Source organism: Chionomys nivalis, chromosome 10 (genome assembly GCF_950005125.1).
Source record: "Chionomys nivalis chromosome 10, mChiNiv1.1, whole genome shotgun sequence".
NCBI classification, from domain to species: domain Eukaryota; kingdom Metazoa; phylum Chordata; class Mammalia; order Rodentia; family Cricetidae; genus Chionomys; species Chionomys nivalis.
Window position 1 is genome coordinate 41,303,563 of NC_080095.1, and position 25,019 is coordinate 41,328,581.

The 25,019-nt window shown below is 42.0% G+C and overlaps 1 protein-coding gene across 3 annotated transcripts in view; it reads right to left on the bottom strand.

Annotated features, from left to right (window-relative positions):
• The window catches only part of Rbm25 (RNA binding motif protein 25), a 57,100-nt gene extending 41,376 nt beyond the window's left edge, over window positions 1-15,724 (bottom strand). The window contains exons 1-4 of one of the 3 annotated variants that reach the window (XM_057782324.1): window positions 15,544-15,724; window positions 6,762-6,827; window positions 3,248-3,368; window positions 615-664 (exon numbers count right to left, since the gene is read on the bottom strand). In XM_057782324.1, coding sequence (XP_057638307.1) covers window positions 615-664; window positions 3,248-3,353 — 156 coding nt within the window. In that variant the 5' untranslated portion in view covers window positions 3,354-3,368; window positions 6,762-6,827; window positions 15,544-15,724. Of the gene's footprint in view, window positions 1-614; window positions 665-3,247; window positions 3,369-3,476; window positions 3,539-6,761; window positions 6,828-15,543 lie in introns of those variants that run through there. The other 2 variants (XM_057782323.1, XM_057782321.1) reach the window with 2 other exon arrangements.
• Window positions 15,725-25,019: the final 9,295 nt, after the last annotated feature.

The following is a 25,019-nucleotide window of genomic DNA, read 5'->3' on the forward strand; positions in this document are numbered from 1 at the left end:
GCAGGTGGCTCACAACACCTTCAAGCCTCCAAAAGCACTGCATGCAAATTCTACCCATAATGACAAGTAGAACACAAACTACATTAAAATATTTTTACTTATTTATTTTATGTGCATTGGTGTTTTTCCTGTATGTATGTCTGTCTGTGTGATGGTGTCTGGTCCCCTGGACCTGGAGTCACAGACAGGTGTGAACTGTCTGTCATGTGGGTGCTGAGATTCAAACCCAGGTCCTCCAGAAGAGCAGTCAGTGCTCCCAACAACTGAGTCATCTCTCCAGTCTCACATTTAAACATTTTTAAGCTATCTAAGGTTACCAAAATTTTATATTTCAAAAAGTACTAGCTGTATTCTAAATCTTAATTTTTCATTTATATTTACTGTGTTGAAAGGAGTACTCAACTTGGGAGTACTTCCCTAGAAAACATGAGGTCTTAGGTTCAATCCCCAACACATTAACCAGTCATGGTTAATATGCCAGTTATCCCAGCATTTAAGAGGTAGAGGCAAATATAAATAAATAAATCTAAATTCAAGGTCATCCTCAGTTACAAAGTAAATCCAGGAAGTGATGAGACTCTGTCTCAAAAACAAAAACAAGAAACTATACTTACAGTTGGAGCAGGAGCCATAATACTCATTGGTACAGGAATCATTGGTGTCCCTAAAAGGAAAAAAGCATAACATATTTTAAGAATACAATTAAGCCGGGCGGGTGGCACGCGCCTTTAATTCCAGCACTCAAGAGGCAGAGGCAGGCGGATCTCTGTGAGTTCGAGGCCAGCCTGGTCTACAAGAGCTAGTTCCAGGACAGGAACCAAAAGCCACGAAGAAACCCTGTCTCGAAAAATCCAAAAAAAAAAAAAAAAAGAGCTAGTTCCAGGACAGGCTCCAAAGCTACAGAGAAACTCTTTCTCGAAAAACCAAAAGAAAAAAAAAAAGAAGAATACAATTAAAAATAACTATAGAAAGGGCTAGACATGTCTGACAGAGTAAGGTATGAATGAGGATAGGCATTCAATCTCCAGCACCCACATAAAATAAAAACATAGGGACCACTGGCAAGCCATCCTTGCCTAAAAAGGAGTCTCAGTCCCACAAAAATACCCTGCATTAATCAGAGAGAGCTAGAGGGATGGTTCTTCAGCAGATAAAAAAAAAAAAAATGTAACCTCAGTTCAGTCCCTGATAACCTCATGGTGAAAAGAAAGCTAACTGCTTCTAGCTGTCCTTTGTCCTCCATACCTACCCCATAGCACATCCTTGCATTTCTACCTGAGCACAAGATCACACACTAAATAGTAATAATGAATATAATCAGAAGGCTCTGTATATGATATCCAACGCTACAAAGAAAAGTACATACAAGAAAATATTTACGGGCGGCGGTGGTGCACGCCTTTAATCCCAGTACTTGGGAGGCAGAGGCAGGTGGATCTCTGTGAGTTCGTGACCAGCCTGGTCTACAAGAGCTAGTTCCAGGACAGGCTCCAAAACCACAGAGAAACCCTGTCTCGAAAAACCAAAAAAAAAAAAAAAAAAGAAAAAAAAAAGAAAAAGAAAATATTTAGATCTAGGCATGTTGGCGAACATGTATGTATTTCCACACTTAGGAGGTATGGCAGGAAGATCCAAAGTATAACAGCCCCTTTACACAGCAAGTTCCAGACCATCTTAGGTCAGCTGAAAGCCTAACCCAACCCCTCCAGTCCCCATCAAAGTGTGTGTGCTTAATACTGAGATGAAATTTGGGGTGTGGTGAAAATTACCTGTAAGACTGAGGAAAGTGGATAACCATGAGTCAAGACAATGATGGGCTACACAGTTCCAAACAAACTCAGGAAACAGGACATTACCTTGTCTCAAAAAAAAAAAAAAAAAAAAAAAAAACAAGAAACAGAAATCTAGGAGGTGGTGGTGCACGCCTTAATTCTGGCACTCAGGGAGGCAGAAACAGGCAGGCAGAGAGCTTTGTGAGATCAGCCTGGTCTACAGAGTGAGTTCAAGGACAGGTTCCAAAACTAGAGAAACCCTATCTTGAAAAACTAAACCAGGGCTGAAGAGATAGTTCGGTGGTTAAGAGCACTGGTTGCTCTTCCAGAGGACCTAAGTTCAATTCTCAGCATCCACATGGCAGCTTACAACTGTCTGTAACTACAGTTCCAGGGGATCTGACACCTTTGCATCAATGCACATAAGATAAATTTAAATAAATTATTAGCCGGGCGGTTGGGGCGCATGCCTTTAATCCCAGCACTTGGGAGGCAGGGGCAGGTGAATCTCTGTGAGTTCGAGACCAGCCTGGTCTACAAGAGCTAGTTCCAGGACAGGCTCCAAAGCCACAGAGAAACCCTGTCTCGAAAAACCAAAATAAATAAATAAATAAATATTTTTTTTTTTTGAAAAAAAAGAAAAAACAAACCAAACCAATAAACCAATCCAAACCAAACAACAACAAAACACAAGTGAGGCACTGATTCCAGCACTTGGGAGGCAGAGTCAGGCAAATCTTTCTCTGAGTTTGAGACCAGGCTGATCTACAACTCCAGTTCCAGGACATTCAGAGATGTTACATAGAGAAACCTTGTCTCAAAAAACCAAAAACAAGCAAGCAAGCAAGCAAACAAAAAAGCCAGGCAGTTTTGGCACTTAGGAGGCAGAAACAGGTAGATCTCTGTGAGTTCAAGCCTGGTCTACAGAATAAGCTCCAGGACAGCAAAGGCTACACACACACACACACACACAAAACCTATCTTGAAAAACAAAAACAAAACAAAGATAAAAATGTAAACCTTAGTCTATGTCATCTCAAAAGATAAATCAACTACCATTTGGTTTCCTTTTGACAGTAACAGGACAGTAACAACACTGTTAGTTGATATTGCTATAAGAGGAAATACTCACTGCTAACTTTCTGTATTTTCTAAATTTTTGAACCTTATAAATAAGGAATTTCCAAGATGAGTCTGAAACCCAGCAACAAATACAAATCTACTGGTCAAAACAGACGAGGTTCAATTGTAACCCCAGCATTCAGGAGCATGAAGGACTTGCTAAGAAGTAAAGGTGCACCTGGAGCAACAGATTCTGTTTCAAACAACTTAAGGCCACATAAAAATCAGATATCCATTTTCACAGTAAGACAACCATATCTTTACTAATAAATATCGAGTATCATGTTCCAATGGTATTATCACAATGACAAAGACTCAGGCTTAAAAAATTTTAAAAATATGATCAAACTTACCTGGAGGTACAGGAGGAGGAAAGCCTGGAAACTGTGGGGGTGGGATCCCTGGAGGGAGTGCTGGGATTCCCATAGGAGGGCGATTCAAATGAGGGGGGAAAGACATTCTGACTGCACCAGTCTAAAGAAAGAAATGACAAATCATTTTATTTGAACCCTTTCTAATTTGACATGCTTATATTGTTGACCTTCATTTTTAGAGTATCTGCAAAATTCTAAAGTTTCTTACCCAAAGGAGTTGGCAAAGACCCTCTTTTCTCTGTCTGTCCATTGAGAATTTTTTAAAACTTAGATCTTTTCTAAAATAAGTTCCCAAAATGTACACGAACTAAGTTCAGGATAGACTCCTACAGTCATGTGGGAATACATATAAAGGAAGAAAAAAATTTTGAGGTTCAGTTAATATCAAAAAATTAAATGCCAAACATCAACGATTCTTTTAAAACAAACTGAGAATCCAGGAGGGTAGATAATTTTCTAAGTGTTCTAATAACATTCATTTTTAAACGAGCAACTCTCTGAAAACTTCAGTATTTGACAACTCAGTGTTAACTAGTTCTTAAAGACAAACGTATCATTAAATTATAAACTTAAGAGGAAGAAGGGACCCCTTTCAGCCCACATAGTAACAGCTCTAACATATAAAGAGCCCACAAGTTGTAATAAGATAACAGGCTTTTTTTTTTTTTTTTTGAAGACACGATCTCAAGTAGTCAAAGCTGGCCTTGAACACTATAGTTGATGACAATTATGAACACTTGACCTTTCTGTCTCCATTATTTCAAGTCAGGAGATTACAGGTATATACCACCATACAGTTTACTTTTTTCTTAAAGCAAACCTCTAGCCAGGCCTGGTGGCACAAGCCTGTAACCCTAATCCCAGAGGTGGATGCAGAATCTTGAGTATGCTAGGACTTGTCTCAAAAATCAAAAATCTGGGTCTGGAGAGATGGCTCATTGCCTGCTATTCCAAAGGTCCTGAGTTCAATTTCCAGCAATGACATGGTGGTTCACAACCATCTGTAATGAGGTCTGGTGCTCTCTTCTTCTGGTTTGTAGGCATATATTGTATACATAATAAAATATTTAAAAAAAAAAAAAACAAAAGTCTGGGCTGAGCAGATTCCACTGGGGAGACAGAGCCAAAACCACATTGTCTGCATTATCAAGCCATCCAGGGCTACCTGGAGAGACCGTCTCAAAACGGAAAAAAAAAAAAAAAAAAGAAGCTAAAATGAACTGGTCATTGATTCCAATAAAATTAGTTTTTTGCTTGTTTTGTTTTATACTAAGCAGCAGTTACTTCTGCCAAACAACTAGCAAAATTTCTTCTACCTAAGAAAATAAGCTTACAACTGTTAAACATATTTTCTAAGCAGAGCATGGCGGCACATAACTGTAATCCCTGAAGTTGAGAGGTTGAGGCATGAGGATCAATTCAAGGCCAGATTGCTATGTAGCAATGCTGTTTGCTTTGAGACCAACCTGGGCTACATCTTTAGTAGGTGAGTGCGTATATTTATTTGGTTTTTCAGTTTAAGACGTTATATGGGACCCCAGGCTGGGCTCAAACCCAACATCCTTAGCCTTTCAACTACCACCATGCCTGGCTTCTTATTAAGTGTGCTATCTTCTACTTTTCTCTTACACACCAAATCTCAACCGTTTGCTATGTTATGTTTTGTACATATCTTTTTATATACAAATATTTAATAATTTGTGCTTTGTTATAATATATTCATACTACACTGTTACCTGCATATCTCCTTCAGTGTCACTAACATCTCTTCATTACCAATTCTTGTCTTTATATAGCAAATTATATATAATACAGAAACACCAGTTGCCTTAGTTCATTAACACTGAAAATTCTTGGACATCTGATTTTATTTTAGTAAATATTTAGAATTTTTAAATTACATTTATTTATTTGTGTGCGTTTACATGTGTCTGGGTATGTGTGTGACATGTATGAAGTCAGAGAAGAAGCCACAGAGTCGACTCTCCCATCACCTGGGTCTTGGTGGGATTAGCCTTGGGCTGTCAGCACAGGAGCAAGCACACCCTTACTGAGCCATTTTGTGAGCCCACAGATAATTCTGTAATATAGATTATCACTGTTTGCATCCAAACTCTAGTACTAAATCATTGCCTCCAATCTAATGTGCACATTTATATTTCTATCAGCACTGTATCTAACTTACAAGAATCTGAAGTTTAAAAACAAAACAACCTATTTCAGTTTAGTTCCTCAATCCCTAAAGCTATGTTTACCTGTTAGTGTTTCTCTGACACAGGAAAGCATGCACTTGGGTGGGCGGTGGTAGCGCATGCCTTTAATCCCAGCACTCCGGAGGCAGAGGTGGATCTCCGTGAGTTTCAGGTCAGCCTGGTCTACACAGTCACGAAAGCCAAGGCTACAATGAGAAACCTTGTCTCAAAAAATTTAAAAAAAAAAAACAGAAAGGAAGAAAAAGAAAGAAAGAACGAACGAACCATGCACTATATGCTTATAACTGTTCCTTTTTACGCTGTTCGTCTAACTTTTTAATTGTCTCTAAGGGCTGGTGAGATGGATCAGTAGGTAAAGGTACTTGCCACCAGAACTGACAGTCTAAATTCCATACCTCAGACACACAAGGTTGTCCTCTGGCTTCCACACATGTGCCACTGAACACATACCCCAAAATAAGTAAACAGCAACTTCAAAAATATTTTTTAAAGAGAACTGGAATTGATATGTAAAAAAAAAAAAAAAATTAAAAAAAAAGAAAAAATACTTTTAAAAATACTTTGCCAGGCTGGGCGTTGGTGGCGCACGCCTTTAATCCCAGCACTCGGGAGGCAGAGGCAGGCGGATCTCTGTGAGTTCGAGGCCAGCCTGGTCTACAAAGGGAGTTCCAGGACAGGCTCCACAGCTACAGAGAAACCCTGTCTCGAAAAAAACAAAAAAAAACCCAAAAAACAAAAAAATACTTTGCCAGGTACATGCCTTTAATCCCAGCACTCAGGAGGCAGAGCCACGCAGATCTTGGAGTTCGAGGCCAACCTGGTCTGCAGAGCTAGTTCTATGACAGACATGGCTATTACATAAAGAAATCCTGTCTCAAAAAAATAAAACGAAATAATTTTTTAAAAAAATTTAAAATTTAAGCTTTGGTTTCAGAAAAGTGTTCTTATTCACAAGTCAGAGTTGTCAGAATGATTCCTATAGTAGCAAAAAGATGCTAGAAAAGCTACTCATTGGCATATTTCAGAAAGGAAACTAAAAGTTTAAAAGACACTGTGCATTCAATTTCTATGTGCTGCTTTTCTTTTGTAATTACTACCTTTAAAATTACCACATTAAGTAATGGGTTTCAATTATATATCTTCATACATTTTATTATATACTATGCTCTCATTTGTTCCCCTTCCCCATTGAGTTTTTTATAATCTGTATTACAAATGCTTTGCATGGAAAGGAGAGGGAAGGTGTATCTGTTAAAACAGAAGGCTACTGTCCTACTTACAGAAGCTCTTGTATTATAATAATACTCTAGCTCAGCACTTTCTTAGGAAGGCAGTTGATATAGTACCTGTTGAATAAATAAATTAATTAATGAGTAAACAACGCCTGAGGACCCATTGACAAATTTATCTAACAGCTACTACATGTCAGCAATAGTCCAGTGCCCGCTTTCACAATGGTGCGACCTTGGGCCGCAGATTCACTTTTACAGACACTTCTCTCCCACAATTATTAGATATAAACAGCATTTTTAAAGTAAAGCTATATTCTTAAGGATTAAGCTATATTTTAGGGTTTTTACTATTAAAAGTTAATTAACCAGATACATTTAGTTTCAATATAAATATTGCACACATTTCTAATTTTTCTATGAAATACCTCCCTTTATTTAAAGCTGTTCAAAATTTAACATGGTCTGGACTTCAAGGTGAAAAAATATTAGTCAACATGAACAGTCGCTTTTCCTTTGAGATAATGGATCCCTTGTTGGGAAGTCAAAAATCAGACATTCCTGATGCCTTTGACAATTCAAATAATGAACAGTTTTATAGTTGTTATATGAAATGAAACAACCATAACAAAGTGTACCAGATTCCATTTTTAAAGTAAATTCAAACTTGAAAATATACTTAAGTTTTAGGGACATTGGAAGTTGGAAGGTTTTATAGAAAAATAATTCAAGGAAAAGAGCTAGGGAGAGGTTTACTTTCAGTTCCAGTGATCAGGTCAGACCTCACTAAGTAAAGATTTGAACAAAGATCTAAAATAGGCTGAGGCATGAAGCCCTATTCATATCCGAGGGAAGAGTCTTTCAAGCAAAAAAAAAAAAAAAAAAACCAAAAAAACCATAAAGCCTTTTTTAAAAATATTTATTTATTATGTATACAATATTCTGTGTGTGTGCCTGCACCACACACATGTAAGAGGGCACCAGATCCCATTACAGATGGTTGTGAGCCACCATGTGGTTGCTGGGAATTGAACTCAGGACCATTGGAAGAACAGGCAATGCTCTTAACCTCTGAGCCATCTCTCCAGCCCAACCATAAAGCCTTTGAGGAAGACCAGTACAAATCAACTTTATGTCCCCAGAAGAATAAACATGGAGTCAGGTATTAAAAAAAAAAAAAGACCATTAGCCTGGAAGAGGGAGTGATCAAAGTAGATGGGGCTTTGTAGTAAGTACTAAAATATAAATGTCTGGGCTGCTACTTTAAATGGAATAGAACACATTTTAAAAGGTTTCTGGTTTAACAAATCATTGTCACCCTGTTAAACCAGAAAGGAAATAGGATGTAAGCAAGAAACTACTGCAATAACAGAAGAATGGGCCCAGTAGGAGATAGGAGTTAACAAGTTGCTAGATTCTGGACACATTTTGAAGACAGCCAAAAAGATTTCCTGAGGATTATACTGAATACAAGATAGTTATCAAGTCTAAGGCCATACCACTCTGAAGGTGCCCCATCTCGTCTGATCTCAGAAGCTAAGCAGAGTCGGGCCTGGTAAGTACTTGGATGGGAGACAAGATAGTTATCAATATTGAAATTATCTTATCTTAATATCAATTATAACAATGTTTGATGTTGTGGGGTTTTTTAATTTTATTTTTTGTTTTTATGGTTTGTTTGTCGACACAGGGTTTCTCTGGATAGTCCTGGCTATCCTGGAATTTGCTTTGTAGACCAAATTGGCCTGGAACTCTATGAGATCTGCCTGCCTCTGCCTGGCTAAAAGTGATTTTTCTTTTTGATTTACAGGGCGTGGGGGGAGAGGGTTGTCTTTTGTTTTCGAGATCCAGTTGTAGCACGATTAATAAAAACCCAGAAACAATCGGGGGATTAGCTCAGATGGTAGAGCGCTCGCTCAGCATGAGAGAGGTAGTGGGATCGATGCCCACATCCTCCAATTCCCGTTACCTCTAAATCTGGATTTCTATTAAGATACTGAGATTTTGCCGGGCGGTGGTGGCGCACGGGAGGCAGAGGCAGGCGGATCTCTGTGAGTTCGTGACCAGCCTGGTCTACAAGAGCTACTTCCAGGACAGGCTCCAAAACCACAGAGAAACCCTGTCTCGAAAAAACAAACAAACAAAAAACCCAGAAACAGAATTTGGGGTTCAACATGAAGGTCGTAAAAGCAAAACAGTCAGCCACTGGCTCTTACCTCAACCCTAGTCTGAAAAAGCGATCCTGCCTCCAGGAATCTCAGAATGAGATTGTGTGTGTGAGCTGTCTCCTCCTGTCTTATAGTCCTCTCTAGGGCTGGGATTAAACGCATGCACCACTGGGATCAAAGGCACCTCCCAGTTTCTATGACAAACTAGTGTGGCTACTGGGATTAAAGGTGTATGTTGCCACAGCCTGGTCTGTAAGGCAGATCAGTGGGGCTGTTTTACTCTCTGATCTTCAGGCAAGCTTTATTTATTAAAATATAAATGAAATATCACCACACCTAGTCACTTCTATGTAGTTCTGGCTGTTATGAAATTAATTCACTATGAAGACCAGATTGGCCTAAACGATCCTGCTGCCTCTGCCTCCAAATCCTGGGATTAAAGGTGTGTGCTGCCATGCCTAGCCTAATATGTTTTAACTTTTAAAAGACTAAAAAATATTTTTTATTTGTTAACTATGAAGTTTTATGTCCTGAAGTAACAAGTATCTGTGATATAAGCATTACCAGTATCTATCTGTTGTGATAGTGGTCACCCAACTTTTGAAAAACTCACTGGAATTTAAAATGTATTAATTTTATTATGTATAATTTATACAGATGTTTTGTCTAAAAAGGAAAAGATAAATAATTTATAGTGTCCACCATCTGCATTCTACGTCTACTCTCACTTTTCTTTTTCTTGGTCCACTTTTTTTTTTTTTTTTTTTGGGGGGTTTTCTAGACAGGGTTTCTCTGTGGTTTTGGTTCCTGTCCTGGAACTAGCTCTTGTAGACCAGGCTGGTCTCGAACTCACAGAGATCCGCCTGCCTCTGCCTCCCGAGTGCTGGGATTAAAGGCGTGCGCCACCACCGCCCGGCTTGGTCCACTTTTTTTTATCTACACCTGGGAATGTCACAGGCATACAACATATAACCAATCCTCTACTGCATACTTATCCAAATGTCACCAGGGAAAGAGTGGCATGTTAGCTCTCTTGGGACAATATACCAAATTTCTGAAATGGTTAAGAATGAACCAATACATTTCCCCAGCAAACACTCAGAAGAACCTAGCTCCATGTTGTAAGCTCTCCTCTAGGAAGCATTTGTATTTGTTACGAAAGGGTGAGATTTTTATCTTTACAACTAATTCAATGGCTCCACAATGCATTTTGACTATTAATTTAACACGGTTTCCTATACTGCTTACAGTCTGCACATTACTAAAGACTGATGACAGAGCTACTGTGAGCAAAGGGGGAATAATCTGTGCCCAAATAATGAAAAGGTTGAAAAGAAACTTTTATACCACAACTTTTCAGCAGATTGGGGATAACTCTGACACAGAGCTCATCTACTAACACAGCAAAGGCCCTGTTGACAGAGCAATACATAGAAAAACTGGATGGCAAGAGACAAGGAAGGCAATACTAAAGTGTTTTGAATCTCAAAAAAAAAATAACTTTTTTTCTCAGAAATTTTTACTTTCAATGACGAAAAGGCAGCACTGCCTATATAGATACATCAGTGATTGCCACAAACTAAGGTAGACTACACAGTGCTTCCCAAATAGGCTAGAGGGATACTTTTGTTCTTTTTTCTTCTTCCCGGACAGGGTTTCTCTATGTAGCTTTGGCGCCTGTCCTGGTACTAGCTCTTGTAGACCAGGCCGGTCTCGAACTCACAGGTCCACCTGCCTCTGTCTCCCGAGTGCTAGGATTAAAGGCGTGCTCCACCACCACCTGGCTAGAGAGATACTTTTGGGTAATGGTTATATAACTCTGTATATTTATTATTTAAAAAAAAAAAAAATCACCGAGTTTTCTAAAGTTGCTATTTTTAAAAGAACAGTTTTGGTTTTTCAAGACAGGGTTTCTCTACAGCTTTGGAGCCTGTCCTGGAACTAGCTCTTGTAGACCAGGCTGGCCTCAAACTCAGAGATCACCTGCCTCTGCCTCCTGAGTGCTGGGATTAAAGGCATGCACCACCACTGCCCGGCAAGAACAGTTGTCAATTAAGGACAACTACCAAAATTATACAATTCTAATGAAGATTAAAAATTATTGTACCAGTATTAAATCCTGATTGTTATCACTGTACTATTTTTTTTAATATTTATTTATTTATGTATACACATGTATGCCTGCAGGCCAGAAGAGGGCACCAGACCTCATTACAGATGGTTGTGAGCCACCATGTGGTTACTGGGAATTGAACTCAGGACCTTTGGAAGAGCAGACAACACTCTTAACTACTGAGCCATCTCTCCAGCCCCCATTACTGTACTATTTTTAAATAAAAAAAAATCCTAAAGCTTCCAGGAATTACTCTACAGTATTTGAGTTCAGAAGCATCATGTCAGCCACTGACTAACAAATATGTCAGAAAAAAATTAGGAAGAACAAAATCAAATTGGCAAAAATGTTCAAATCTAGCTGTCAGTGGTGGCACATGCCTATGATACCTGCACAAGGGAGGTAGATGCTAAGGAAACTCAAGAGTTAGAATGGTTGAGAATTCATATACTACTTTGTTAACTTTGGGTAAATTTTAAATTATGTCAAAGTAAAAAGGCAAAGGTGGAGAACTGCCATGAATTCTAGGTCAGCCTGTAGTACAATACGTGTTTAAACCAATCTGGGCTAGAGTATGAGACGCCATCTCAAAATTTTAAGAAAAAATGAGGGTAACACCACAATACTAATAATTCTTAGTAGCATTTTCTCCACATATTTTTTTTTTAAAAAAAAAAAGTTATTTTAAGTACAAAAAGAAGCAAGCCTGGTGAATCTCTGTGAGCTGGAGGCCAGCTTGGTCTTCATAGTGAGTTCCAGGAGAGCCAAAGAGATCCTGTCTCAAAGAAGCCAGCACTGGGGATGCCAGGGCAAAAGTATAAGTTTGAGTACTGAAATCCTGTATCAAAGATTAAAAGTACAAAGTTACTGAAGGCTTTAAGGAATCAGAATCCCCTTTAAGAACGTGAATGGGGGGCTGGAGAGATGGCTCAGAGGTTAAGAGCATTGCCTGCTCTTCCAAAGGTCCTGAGTTCAATTCCCAGCAACCCACATGGTGGCTCACAACCATCTGTAATGAGGTCTGGTGCCCTCTTCTGGCCTTCAGGCATACACACAGAATATTGTAGACATAATTAATAAATATAAAAAAAAATTAAAAAAAAAAAAAAAGAACGTGAATGGGGGCTGGAGAGATGGCTCAGAGGGTAAGAGCACTGGCTGCTCTTCCAGAGGTCCTGAGTTCAATCATAGATGATTCACAACCATCTATAAATTCTGGTGCCCTCTTCTGGCGGGCAAGCATATATGCAGGCTGAACACTGTATAAGTGATAAATCTTTTTTTTTTTTTTTTTTGTTTTGTTTTGTTTTGTTTTTCGAGACAGACTTTCTCTGTGGCTTTGGAGCCTGTCCTGGAACTAGCTCTTGTAGACCAGGCTGGCCTCGAACTCACAGAGATCCGCCTGCCTCTGCCTCCCGAGTGCTGGGATTAAAGGCGTGCGCCACCACCGCCCGGCTTAAGTGATAAATCTTAAAAAAATAATTAACTTGAAAAATCCTTGGTCAGCTATGAAGTCTTTACTCAACATTAATAGAAAAATGTGTGCATGTGTATCTTCATCAAGAGACTCAATACTGCAAAAAAAGATAATCACAGAATAAAAATATTTAACCAAAACTATAACGGCTAAACAAAACACAATAAAACATTTTCTCCTAGTCGTTTTTGGTATCCTATCAAAAGAAGAAGATAGCTCAGTAGTTAAGAGCATTTGTATAGCTCTTCCACATGGGTTTGATGCCCAGTACTCTTATGGTGTTTCACAGCAACTTTTAATTCCAGCTATAGGGGATCCTTTTCTAGCCTCTAGCCACACCAGGCTCAAATGTGGCGCACAAACGTACATGGAGGCAAATGCAGCCGTACACATAAATAAATTTAAAAAAGAAAAAAGGAATGATAACCCCCCCCCCCAAAACGATGTGATGTCAACATTTTTATTTTTATTTTCAGAAGTCCTTTTTTTTGGGGGGGGAATGTTTCCCTGTGTAAATTCTGGCTGTCCTGGGCAAAGAAAGCTGGCTTTGAACTCATAAGATATCCACCTGCCTCTGCCTCCCAAGTACTGGGACTGAAGGCCTGCCCCAGAATCACCCTTTTTAATCTCCTAAATTACTTGCTGTACAATTGTTACTGTCTTTATGGATTAAGAAGCTAATTTAAACTGGGCAGTGGTGGCGCACGCCTTTAATCCCAGCACTTGGGAGGCGGAGGCAGAGGCAGGAGGATCTCTGTGAGATTGAGGGCAGCCTGGTCTACATGGTCTACAAAAGCTAGTTCCATCAGGCTCCAAAGCTACAGGGAAACCCTGTCTCAAAAAACCAAAAAAAAAAAAAAAAAAAACAAAAACAAAAAAAAAAACAAAAAAAAAACAAAAAAAACCAGCAGCTAATTAGTTCAGGAGTACATAGTAAGTAGGTGGAGACACCAAGGTTCCCCACTATCCTGAAATTACCAATTCAAAGGCTGCTTTCACTATACTACAAGGTCTCAATAAGAAAGGAATTTAAGAATCAATAGCCTGGCCGGGCAGGGTGACCAAGCCTTTGATATCAGTGGGGCTGGGGGGGGATCTCTGTGAGGGAGGCCAGCCTGGTCTACAAGAGCTAGTTGCAGGACAGGCACCAAAGCTACAGAGAAACCTTGTCTCAAAAAACAAACAAACAAAAAATAATCAATAGCTGAGCAGTGGTGGCATATGTACACTTTTAAGCCCAGCACTTGGGAGACAGAGTCAGGCAGATTTTAGTGAGTTCGAGGCCAGATTGGTCAACAAGAGCTAGTTCCAGAACAGGTTCCAAAGCTACCGAGAAACCCTATCTTGAAAAACAAAAAAAACAAAAAAATTAATAGAACTATTAAAGTCTACTCCGAGTACACAGGCAGAAATGTAAAGTCTCTGAAACATCTCACGCTAGTTCTTAAGTAACATTTATCAATATAAACCAACATCATGTTACAGGAATATATATATATCTTATTGAGAATTTTACATACACTTTTTCAGTCCCCAAATCCAATCCCGTAAAGTGGATCGTAATACGAACTCATTTTATCGAAAATAAAAACCAAGACTTAAAAAAAGTTTAATGAGAACACACTGTATGCTTGAATCACAAGAATTGGACAACCGAATGCCTTGAGACCTCTCAAGGTTTTTGGAATACCCTTTAAAAAAAAAAAACTAAACTTTTCACAAAATTACGTTTGTGGTGTGAAGATTCCCCATTAAGCCGTCGACCGTTCCTAGTTCTATATACAGTCTTACAAGCATCAATGGTATAGAGACCCTCTTACTTTCTTACATTCTTCAAGTCTAAAACATACTCAAAAATCAAGAGATTTTGAAAATGAAGGAAGTTGAAGGAGATGTTCACAGACAATACAAAAAAAAAAATAATAAGACTGTGTGTTCGATACGGCCAGCTACCTACTACACTTTATTTCAGTTCCAAAGCACTGTGATGCAAGAGAAACTCAATCCTTTCCCCTCCTTGTGGTGTGCTTTACTCTGCCCTGTATAAAAACGGCATTTTCAGGCCAATATTAATCTACTATTACATAACGTCAAGATAACCTTCATACCCTATTTCTAAAAGCGTATTTAACAATCAATACTGAAAACAAAAGGATGGTAACGCATTTTGTTTTTGTTTTTTTTTTTTTTTGGGTTTTTCGAGACAGGGTTTCTCTGTGGTTTTGGAGCCTGTCCTGGAACTAGCTCTTGTAGACCAGGCTGGTCTCGAACTCACAGAGATCCACCTGCCTCTGCCTCCCAAGTGCTGGGATTAAAGGCGTGCGCCACCACCGCCCGGCGGTAACGCATTTTAATATGAAGATCGGCGCTACCTAGAATGAATGGAGATCGAGCATCCTTCCGAGAGGATAGGGGACAAGAATGGGAAGCTATCACCGTCTTCGGCGAGCCAGGAAAGGTGCTTTCGAAAACAAAAAAGTGGACACTCGCTAAATTCAAGGAGGGGTGGGGCTCTTCTTTGGCGGTGCCAACTAAACCACTAGAGAGAAAGAAATGCGTTGGCGGCCCGCACCCCGCTAGAAGAGTGGGCGCAGGCTAGTTTGAAGGCACAGGCAGCCTTGAGGCCCCGGGAGTCCTCGGCCCCGGAAATCTAGCGAGGGGTGGATCTGGAGGCCCGAGGAGAAAGGGGCCGCCGGGCCCCGGCCTACAAGGTCCGATCCTAGCCATGGCTAACACAGGAGTCCCGTCAGAGCCGAGGCGATCCACTCCCAGACGGAACGGGAAGCGACAGAGAGAGTGGGCGACAGAAATCCACGGAGGCACGCTCAAGACATGGGCCCGGCCTCCGAGGGCGCCCGGTCCCACAGGCTTTTCTTTTCTTTTTATTTTTCCGAGGCCTTGGAGGAGCGGAGAAGCCCCAAGCCTCGTGCCCGTCCCCTCCCCCACCCCACCCCCTCACCCCCACCCCACCCGGCCCTCCGCAGCCACCCTGGCTTTTCCTCCTCCTCCGCCTCCTCCGGCAGCTGAGGTCCCCGGTCGACCAGTTTCCTCAAGCGTTCGGAAGCGTCAACTCACCCGCCGCTGAGAAAACGAGACGGTCTTCGCGGCCTCTTGGGCGTCAGGTTAGGAGTGGGCTCCACCGGTTCGAGGGTTCCGAGCGCCGCCGGGCTGAGAGCCTGGGTCCGAAGCGCCTACTCGCATAGGCCGCAAACCCAGCCGCGCAGCGCGGGGAGCTTCTGGAGGTCTTCCTCTTGCCCGGCGTGCACTGCGCCAGGAGGCGTGGAGAGGGGAAACCATAGAGAAGATTGCACCTAGATAGTCGCCACTGTTGCCTCTGAGTCACTGCACACAGAAGAATAACCATAGAGAAGCAGCGCCTGGTGGTACCTAGAGAGGCTCGAGCCGTACATGACGACCCGCCCTGCCATTTTTGATTGGAGCCAATTGAATCTTATGACTACGCGACGCCATCTTGAGGTCAAGGTTCCGGCTGGTTACCCGCGCGGGGTTTTTTAGAGGGTTTATCACTTTTTGGTGGTTCGTTTTCCGGGAATTAGAACCTTGATCTCCTGGTTCTTTTAGGTTCGATGAACTGATAGCCTGTGCGGGATCGGGATCCTCATTAGAAAGCCCAGATGTCATTTGTCCTTCGAAAACAACTGGTTACGTTTGGTTTTTATGTTTGTTTTTTTTGGACTTTTTGTGCGTACACGCACTTCAATTTAGGCTAGATAATAGGATCCGAAAGGTCACTAGATGCTTGATAGCTTCAAAAACCTGTAAGAATATTTAATACAGCTTTCTGTAGTGTGCGAATGATTCAGAAGAATATTAAAATAATGAAAAGGTGAATACTCACAAGTTACTGGGTTATTCAATTTATGGATTTTATAAGTAGTATCCACTGCCTTGTTTGTTTCTTGTTACTCTGAAGGCTTATAATTGACTCGTAGGGATCTTGCCTGGTGCTATGCCAAGGAGGCAGAAAGTAGGGTGAGATTTATTCCCGTCCTGGAAGAACTGGAGCCCCGGAGTAACAAATAGTAAACCCTGACCACTTTGTCAATTCGTATTCCCTGTCTTCCTTAGTTGTCGTTTGGACGAAGTCTACAGAGACCAGGCTGGACTCTCAGAGATCCGCCTGTCTCTTCTCCCCAAGTGCTGGGATTAAAGGCGTGTGCTACCACACTCAAATTGCCTCATAGTTTTATTTTAGTACATATTACTGTCTGTCATACTAATATGTCTCATGGTCCACCTGTTCCTGCCACACTATAATATAAAGATAAGAACGCTTATCTACTGTAGCGCCAGTGAATGGAAAAGTGATTGGTATTTAGCAAGTACTCAGTGTTTGCTGAACAAAACAATCATTAGCCCGACGGTGTTGACGTATGCCATTAGTCCCAGCATTTGGGAGGCAGAGGGAGGCAGTTCTCAGTGAGTTCTAGGCTAACCTGGTCTACAAAGCAAGTTCCAGGATAGCTAGGACTGTTACACAGAGAAACTTTTGTATCGAAAAACCAAAAAGGGTTTTGGCTAGGCAGAACGTAGCGCATGTCCATTATACTGGGAGGCTGGCAGGCCAGTTCTCTGGAAATTCAAAGCTAACCTCTTTGGTTCGAGGACTCCTAGGGCAGCTACATACAGTACATAAAGAGACCCTGTATCAAAAAACAAAGCTACAAGAAGGAAATTGTTATATGATCGATACCAAGAAAACTGATTGCAAGAACAGTGGAAATAGGAAAGTTTATGACACTGCTGTCATATTTTTTTTTTTTTTTTTTGGATTTTCGAGACAGGGTTTCTCCGTAGCTTTTTGGTTCCTGTCCTGAAACTAGCTCTTGTAGACCAGGCTGGCCTCGAACTCACAGAGATCTGCCTGCCTAACTCACAGAGATCCGCCTGCCTCTGCCTCCCAAGTGCTGGGATTAAAGGCATGCGCCACCACTGCCCAGCACTGTTGCCATATTTTTTTAAATATTTATTTATTTATTACATATACAATATTCTGTCTGTGTATATGCCTGCAGGCCAGAAGAGGGCACCAGACCTCATTACAGATGGTTGTGAGCCACCATGTGGTTGTTGGAATTGAACTCAAGACCTTTGGAAGAGCAGGCAATGCTCTTAACCGCTGAGCCATCTCTCCATCTCCTGTTGCCATATTTTATAGTCACTTTTTCTTTTTAAGTTTTTCAAGACAGGGTTTCTCTGTGTGGACCAGCAAGCTGGCTTCAAACTCACAGAGATCTGCCTGCCAAGTGCTGGGATTAAAGGCCTGCGCCACCTCGCCCGGCGAGACAGGGTTTCTCTGTAGCTTTGGTGCCTGTCCCGGAACTAGCTCTTATAGACCAGGCTGGCCTCGAACTCCCAGAGATCCACCTGCCTCTGCCTCCCGAGTGCTGGTATTAAAGGCGTGCGCCACCACCTCCCGGCTCCCATATATTTCTATTTACTAGGTTCCATATAAAAAGGTGAACAATACCTACTTCCCAACACCTAATTCCAAGGATTAAATTAATCAATGTGAAGGTACTTTCTACAATACAATGCTCATTAAGTGCTACCCCCACACACACACAGGATTTCTTTGTGTATCTTTGGACAGCCTGGAACTCACTCTGTAGACCAGGCTGTCCTCACACTTACAGAGATCCGCCTGCCTCTGCTTCCCAAGTGCTGGGATTAAAAGCATGAGCTACTACCTCCTGTCATTAAATACTATTTATATTTTGTAAATAAATGTTTATTTTTTTTAAATGAGAAGAATTTAATTTAAAAATAAGAACTATTAAGGGAATCCAGAACACAAGCACATTCCATGATTCAAACATCCATTATTTTGTGTGATATAATTATCTTACAATATGATTTCCCAGAAATATGAATACACACATCAATATATAGTATAAATGTTTATTTTTACAACCACAACAAAATCCTCTCAAATTACTATATATCCTTTTTTTGGGGGGGTGGGGGGTTAGGGTTGCTTGCTTGTTTGTTTTTTTCAAGACAGGGTTTCTCTGTGTCCTGGCTGTCCTGGAACTCGCTTTATAGACTAGGTGAATCTCAAACTCACAGAAATCTGACTGCCTCTGCCTCCCAAGTGCTGGGGTTAAAGGTGTGCGCCACCATCAACCACTTTACACATCCTTTTTAGAAAAGGGGGGTTGGAGAGATTGCTTAGTGAGTGTTAAGAGCACAGGCTATCCTTCCAGAGGTCCTGAGTTCAAGTCCCAGCAATCACATAGTGGCTCACATCTGGCGCCCTCTTCTGGCCTACAGGCATACATGCAGACAGAACACTGTATACATCATAAATATTAAAAATAAAAGATGTAGCCAAACAGTGGTGGCACACACCTTTAATTCCCAGCACTTAGGAGGCAGAGTCAGGTAGGTCTCAGTGAGTTCAAGGCCAGCCTGGTCTACAAAGCGAGTTCCAGGACAGGCTCCAAAGCTACAGAGAAACCCTGTCTCAAAAAGATTTATTTTTACTTTATGTGTATTTTTGACTGCATGTGTGTCTGTGTACTGCATCCATTCCTGGTGCCAGCACAGGACAGAAGAGAGCATCATATCCCTTGGAACTGGAGTTACAGATGGTTGTGAGCCATCTTGTGTAGTGGAAATTGATCCAGGGTCCTCTGGAAAACAGCAATTGCCCTTAAGCCATTTCTCCACTACTTGTATAATATCACTTGCTTAATAAATCCTTAGGGACCAGTGAGATGGCTCAGTCAGTAAAGGTGCCTGCCATTCATGACAACCTTAGTTCAATCCCTGAGCCCCACCTGGTAGAAGAGGAGACCAAACTCCCACAAGCTGAACACTGTGGAATACACTCAAATACACCCATATGCACACAAACAATGAGTAAATATAAACACTAATAACCAAAAAAGTAAACAAATAGCTGGGCAGTGGTAGCATACACCATGATCCCAGCACTTGGAAGCAGTGCAAATGGATCTCTTTTTTTTTGTTGTTTTTTTGTTTTTGTTTTTTTGTTTTTGTTTTGTTTTGTTTTGTTTTGTTTTTCGAGACAGGGTTTCTCTGTGGCTTTGGAGCCTATCCTGGAACTAGCTCTGTAGACCAGGCTGGTCTCGAACTCACAGAGATCCACCTACCTCTGCCTCCCGAGTGCTGGGATTAAAGGCGTGCGCCACCATCGCCTGGCTGCAAATGGATCTCTTGAATTTGAGGCCAGCCTGGTCTATAGAGCAAGTTCCAGAATAGCCAGGGCAACAGAGAGAAACCTTATCTTTTTTTTTTTTTAAGATTTATTTATTGCCGGGCGGTGGTGGCGCACGCCTTTAATCCCAGCACTCGGGAGGCAGAGGCAGGTGAATCTCTGTGAGTTCGAGACCAGCCTGGTCTACAAGAGCTAGTTCCAGGACAGGCTCCAAAACCACAGAGAAACCCTGTCTCGAAAAACCAAAAAAAAAAAAAAAAAAAAAAAAAAAAAAGATTTATTTATTTAGCCGGGCGGTGGTGGCGCACGCCTTTAATCCCAGCACTTGGGAGGCAGAGGCAGGCGGATCTCTGTGAGTTCGAGACCAGCCTGGTCTACAAGAGCTAGTTCCAGGACAGGCTCCAAAACCACAGAGAAACCCTGTCTCGAAAAAACCAAAAAAAAAAAAAAAAAAAAAAGATTTATTTATTTATTTTGTATGCAGTGTTGTCTGCATGTATGCCTGCAGGCCAGAAGAGGGTACCAGATTTCATTACAGATGGTTGTGAGCCACCATGTGGTTGCTGGGAATTGAACTCAGGACCTCTGGAAGAACAATCAGTGCTCTTAACCTCTGAGCCATCTCTCCAGCCCGAGAAACCTTATCTTGAAAATCATAAATAAATAAACAAACACATGATGGTTGTAGCAGCTGGAGATACAGCTCAGCAGTTAAGAACCCTTGCTGCAAGGAAATCAGGACCACGAGGCGTGCACCCACCCACTGTGACAGTGGAACTGATCTATTGGGAGCTCTCCAAGGCCAGCTGGACTGGGACTGAATAAACATGGGTTGAAACTGGACTCTCTGAACATGGCGGACAATGGAGGCTGATGAGAAGCCAAGGACAATGGCACTAGGTTTCGATCCTAATACATGAACTGGCTTTGTGGGAGCTTAGCCTGTTTGGATGCTCACCTTCCTGGGCCTGGATGGAAGTGGGAGGACCTTGGTCTTCCTGTAGGGCAGGGAATTTGGACTGCTCTTCAGTATCGAGAGGGAGGGGGAATGGACTGGGGGGAGGAGAAGAGGAGTGAGGATGGGGAAGGGGAGGGGGGAGGGGGCAATGTCTGGGAGGAGGGGGAGGGAAATGGGAAACGGGGAGCAGTTGGAAATTTTAATTAAAAAAGAATAAAAAAAAAAAAAAAAGAACCCTTGCTGCTCTTGCACAGGAACTGGGTTCGGTTCCCAGGACCTACATGTGGGCTCACAATCCTCTATCTGCAGTTCCAGCAGATCCAATGCCCCCTTCTGACTTCTACAAACAGCCTTCAGGCAAAATATTCATACATATAATCTAAAAAGAAATTTTAAGGAGAGGTTGTCTCTGACAATTGTCTAACTTATGTAGACTTTTGTTGCTTAAGTTTAGCCTGTGTGCGGCGGGCGGTGGTGGCGCACGCCTTTAATCCCAGTACTTGGGAGGCAGAGGCAGGCGGATCTCTGTGAGTTTGAGACCAGCCTGGTCTACAAGAGCTAGTTCCAGGACAGGCTCCAAAACCACAAAGAAACCCTGTCTCGAAAAACCAAAAAAAAAAAAAAAAAGTTTAGCCCGTGAGCTGGTTATTGCAGAGTAACTAGGATCTAGACGTGTCTGGGATGCAAGCTTCGGAGCATGGCCTGGGAGGGGTTACCTCGACTGCTTTCCTAATTGGCTGGCTGAGGTGGGAAGAGCCACCACCGCCCCGCTTCCTTATTTCTTATATTGGGGGGTGGGTGGGGTGGGGTGGTGGTGTATTGGGGGGGAGTGGTATATTGGAGGTAGTAGCATATTGGGTGGGTGGGGTGGTAGTGGTGTAGGCTGGTTTTGTGTGTCAACTTGTCACAAGCTGGCTGGGGGCGGAGGTGGCGCACGCCTTTAATCCCAGCGCTCGGGAGGCAGAGGCAGGCAGATCTCTGTGAGTTTGAGACCAGCCTGGTCTACAAGAGCTCGTTCCAGGACAGGCTCCAAAACCACAGACAAACCCTGTCTCGAAAAACCAAAAAAAAAATAAAAAATAAATAAAAAAATAAATAAATAAAAGATAAGCAAAATAAAAAGCAAATAGATGTTTCAAAAGGTCATTTTCAGTGAAGATTAAGTCAGACTTTGGGTTGAAAGAAAGAGAAATTTGGTTAGCCCTGAAAAAAATATTGGCAGTGACATTTGATGCAGAAGGAGTGTGGGAATCAGGGAAGGCTTCCTAAAGGAAGGACTCTCCTAAGCTGCGTCTTAGCCAGGACTGCAGAGAGAGAAAACACGATGCAGCACAGGTACTTACACAGACCCTGAAGATCAAGGTTGGTGCTGCCCACCAGATAGGATCTTTGAGGTCTGCCCACTGAAATCAGGACCCTGAAAAGAGAGTTATGGCAGGTTATAGACTACATATGAAGGACAATCATCCCGAGACCAACAGCAGGAGTGGTACTCAGAAACGTCCTTTAGAAAATGTTTGGATTCAGGCGGGCGGTGGTGGCGCATGCCTTTAATCCCAGCACTCGGGAGGCAGAGGCAGGCGGATCTCTGTGAGTTTGAGACTAGCCGGTCTACAAGAGCTAGTTCCAGGACAGGCTCCAAAACCACAGAGAAGCCCTGTCTCGAACAAAACCAAAAAAATAAATAAATAAATAAATAATAATAATAATAAAATTAAAATTAAAAAAAAAAGAAAATGTTTGGATTCTAAGGGCTCTTTTCAACGAATTAATTAATCTATGGGGTCATTGCTGAAAGGGCTTTTGGCCTGTGCAGTGGTGACTTGCACTTTTAATACAACCCCCCCCATGGCAAAAGCAGGTGAATCTCTGTGACTTCAAGGCCAGACTGGTCTACAAAACAAATTCTAGAATAGCCAGAGCAATACAGAGAAACCCTGTCTTAAAACCCAATAAGAAAAAAAGGAGAGGAGAGGAGAGGAGCGGAGAGGAAAGGGTTGTTGGAGGTAATAAAATAGCTGGAAGTTGGGTCCAGCTGGAGGAAGTGGGTTACTAGAGGCATACTTTGAAACACACATCTTGGCTTGCCTCTGCCCTCTCTCTACTTCCTGCTTGCCATGAGGCAAGCAACTCTATCTACTCCACCTCGCCACAGACATATAGTTATGGAACCAGATGACCATAGAACGAAACCAGAAATCAAAGTAAATCTTTCCCCTCTTTAGTCTTTTTTTCCCCTGAACTCTATTATCACAGCAGCAACACTAACATAAGTGTATTTTTTTGTTTGTTTTTTGGTTTTTCAAGACAGGGTTTCTCTGTGTAACATGCCTGGCTGTCCTGGAACTGTAGACCAGGCTGGTCTTGAACTCACTGAGATCCGCCTGTCTCTGCCTCCCAAGTGCTGGGACTTAAAGGTGTACGCCACCGCCGCCTGGCACAAGTTGCTAGCAAATTCTCTGAAGAAGGAAAGTAAGGGCTAGAGAAGTGGCCCAGTAGTTAGAGCACAGCTCTTGTAGAGGACCTGGGTTCGGCTTCCAGCATCAGCCTTGCAGAGCTCTCAGCCCCCTGTAACTTGGTCTCCAAGGCATCCAGTGCCCTCTTCTGACTTCCGCGGAGCACCCACGCTTAGCTGTGTACATATTCTCCACAGATATACTGGCGTACACATAATTTAAAATAAGGCAGATTTTAGAGGGAAAGCAAGAGGAAACTAAGCAGGGGACAGAGGCACACACTTGTAATCCCAGCGCTTGGGAAGGAAAGGTAGGAGGACAGGGAGGTCAAGGCTAACCTAGGCTATCAGCTCAATTCAAGACCGGTTGGGATTACAGGAGATCTTGTCTCAAGAAGGAAGGAAGGACAGAAGGCAGCTATTTTGTCTAATTTGCTCTTGGAGGTTCTGATGTCAGGGCTGAGGCACTAACTCGGTTTCTTTGACTTTCCAATACTCACTGAAGACCGATGGCTTTTTTCAGAAAGCTTCTGGGCCTTCAGTGCCCGACTGGAACTACTGAGGATTAGACCTCATGGACTGAGCAACTCCTGAGTTCTCAGTCTCTTCAATGTAAAGAGAGTCATTGTTGTACTACCTAGAGCAGTGGTTCTCAACCTGTGGTTTGTGACACCTTTGGGGGTTGAATGACCCTGTCACAGGGGTCACCTACACTATCAGAAAACACAGATACTTATATTACAATCCATAACAGTAGCAAAATTAAAGTTATGAAATAGCAATGAAAATTATTTTATGGTTGTAGGTCACTACAACATGAGGAGCTGTATCAAAGGGTCGCAGCATTAAGAAGGGTGGGTATATTATTTAAACCAATTGTACTGGATAGTTTTTGTCAACTTGACACAAGCTAGAGTCATCTAGAACCTCAACTGAGACAATACCTCCAAAAGATCCCTTTGTAAGACATTTTCTTAGTTGGTGATTGATAGGGGAAGGCCCAGCCCATGGTGCATGGTTCCATCTCTGGGCTGGTGTCCTGGGTTCTATTAAGAAAGCAGACTGAGCCGGGCGATGGTGGCGCACGCCTTTAATCCCAGCACTTGGGAGGCAGAGGCAGGCGGATCTCTGTGAGTTCGAGACCAGCCTGGTCTACAAGAGCTGGTTCCAGGACAGGCTCCAAAACCACAGAGAAACCCTGTCTCGAAAAACAAAACAAAACAAAACAAAACAAAAAAAACCCACAGAGAAACCCTGTCTCGAAAAACAAAAAAACAAACAAAAAAACCCACAGAGAAACCCTGTCTCGAAAAACAAAAAAACAAAAACTAAAAAAACAAAACAAAACAAAAAACAAACAAAAAAAGAAAGCAGACTGAGGGGGCTGGAGAGATGGCTCAGTGGTTAAGAGCATTGCCTGTTCTTCCAAAGGTCCTGAGTTCAAAATCACAGCAACCACATGGTGGCTCACAACCATCTATAATGAGGTCTGGTGCCCTCTTCTGGCCTGCAGACAGAATATCGTATACATAATAAATAAATAAATATTAAAAAAAAAAAAAAAGCCGGGTGGTGGTGGCGCATGCCTTTAATCCCAGCACTCGGGAGGCAGAGGCAGACGGATCTCTGTGAGTTCGAGGCCAGCCTGGTCTACAAGAGCTAGTTCCAGGACAGGCTCCAAAGCCACAGAGAAACCCTGTCTCGAAAAACCAAAAAAAAAAAACCAAAAAAAAAAAAAAAGAAAGAAAGCAGACTGAGCAAACCATGAGGAACAAGCCAGAAAGCAGCATCCCTCCATGGCCTCTGTATCAGTTCCTGCCTTCAGGTTCCAGCCCTGCTTGAGTTCCTGTCCTGGCTTCCTTTAAAGATAGACTATGATCTAGAAGTATAAATCAAATAAGCCTTTTCATCCCCAACTTTTTTTTTTTTAAGAC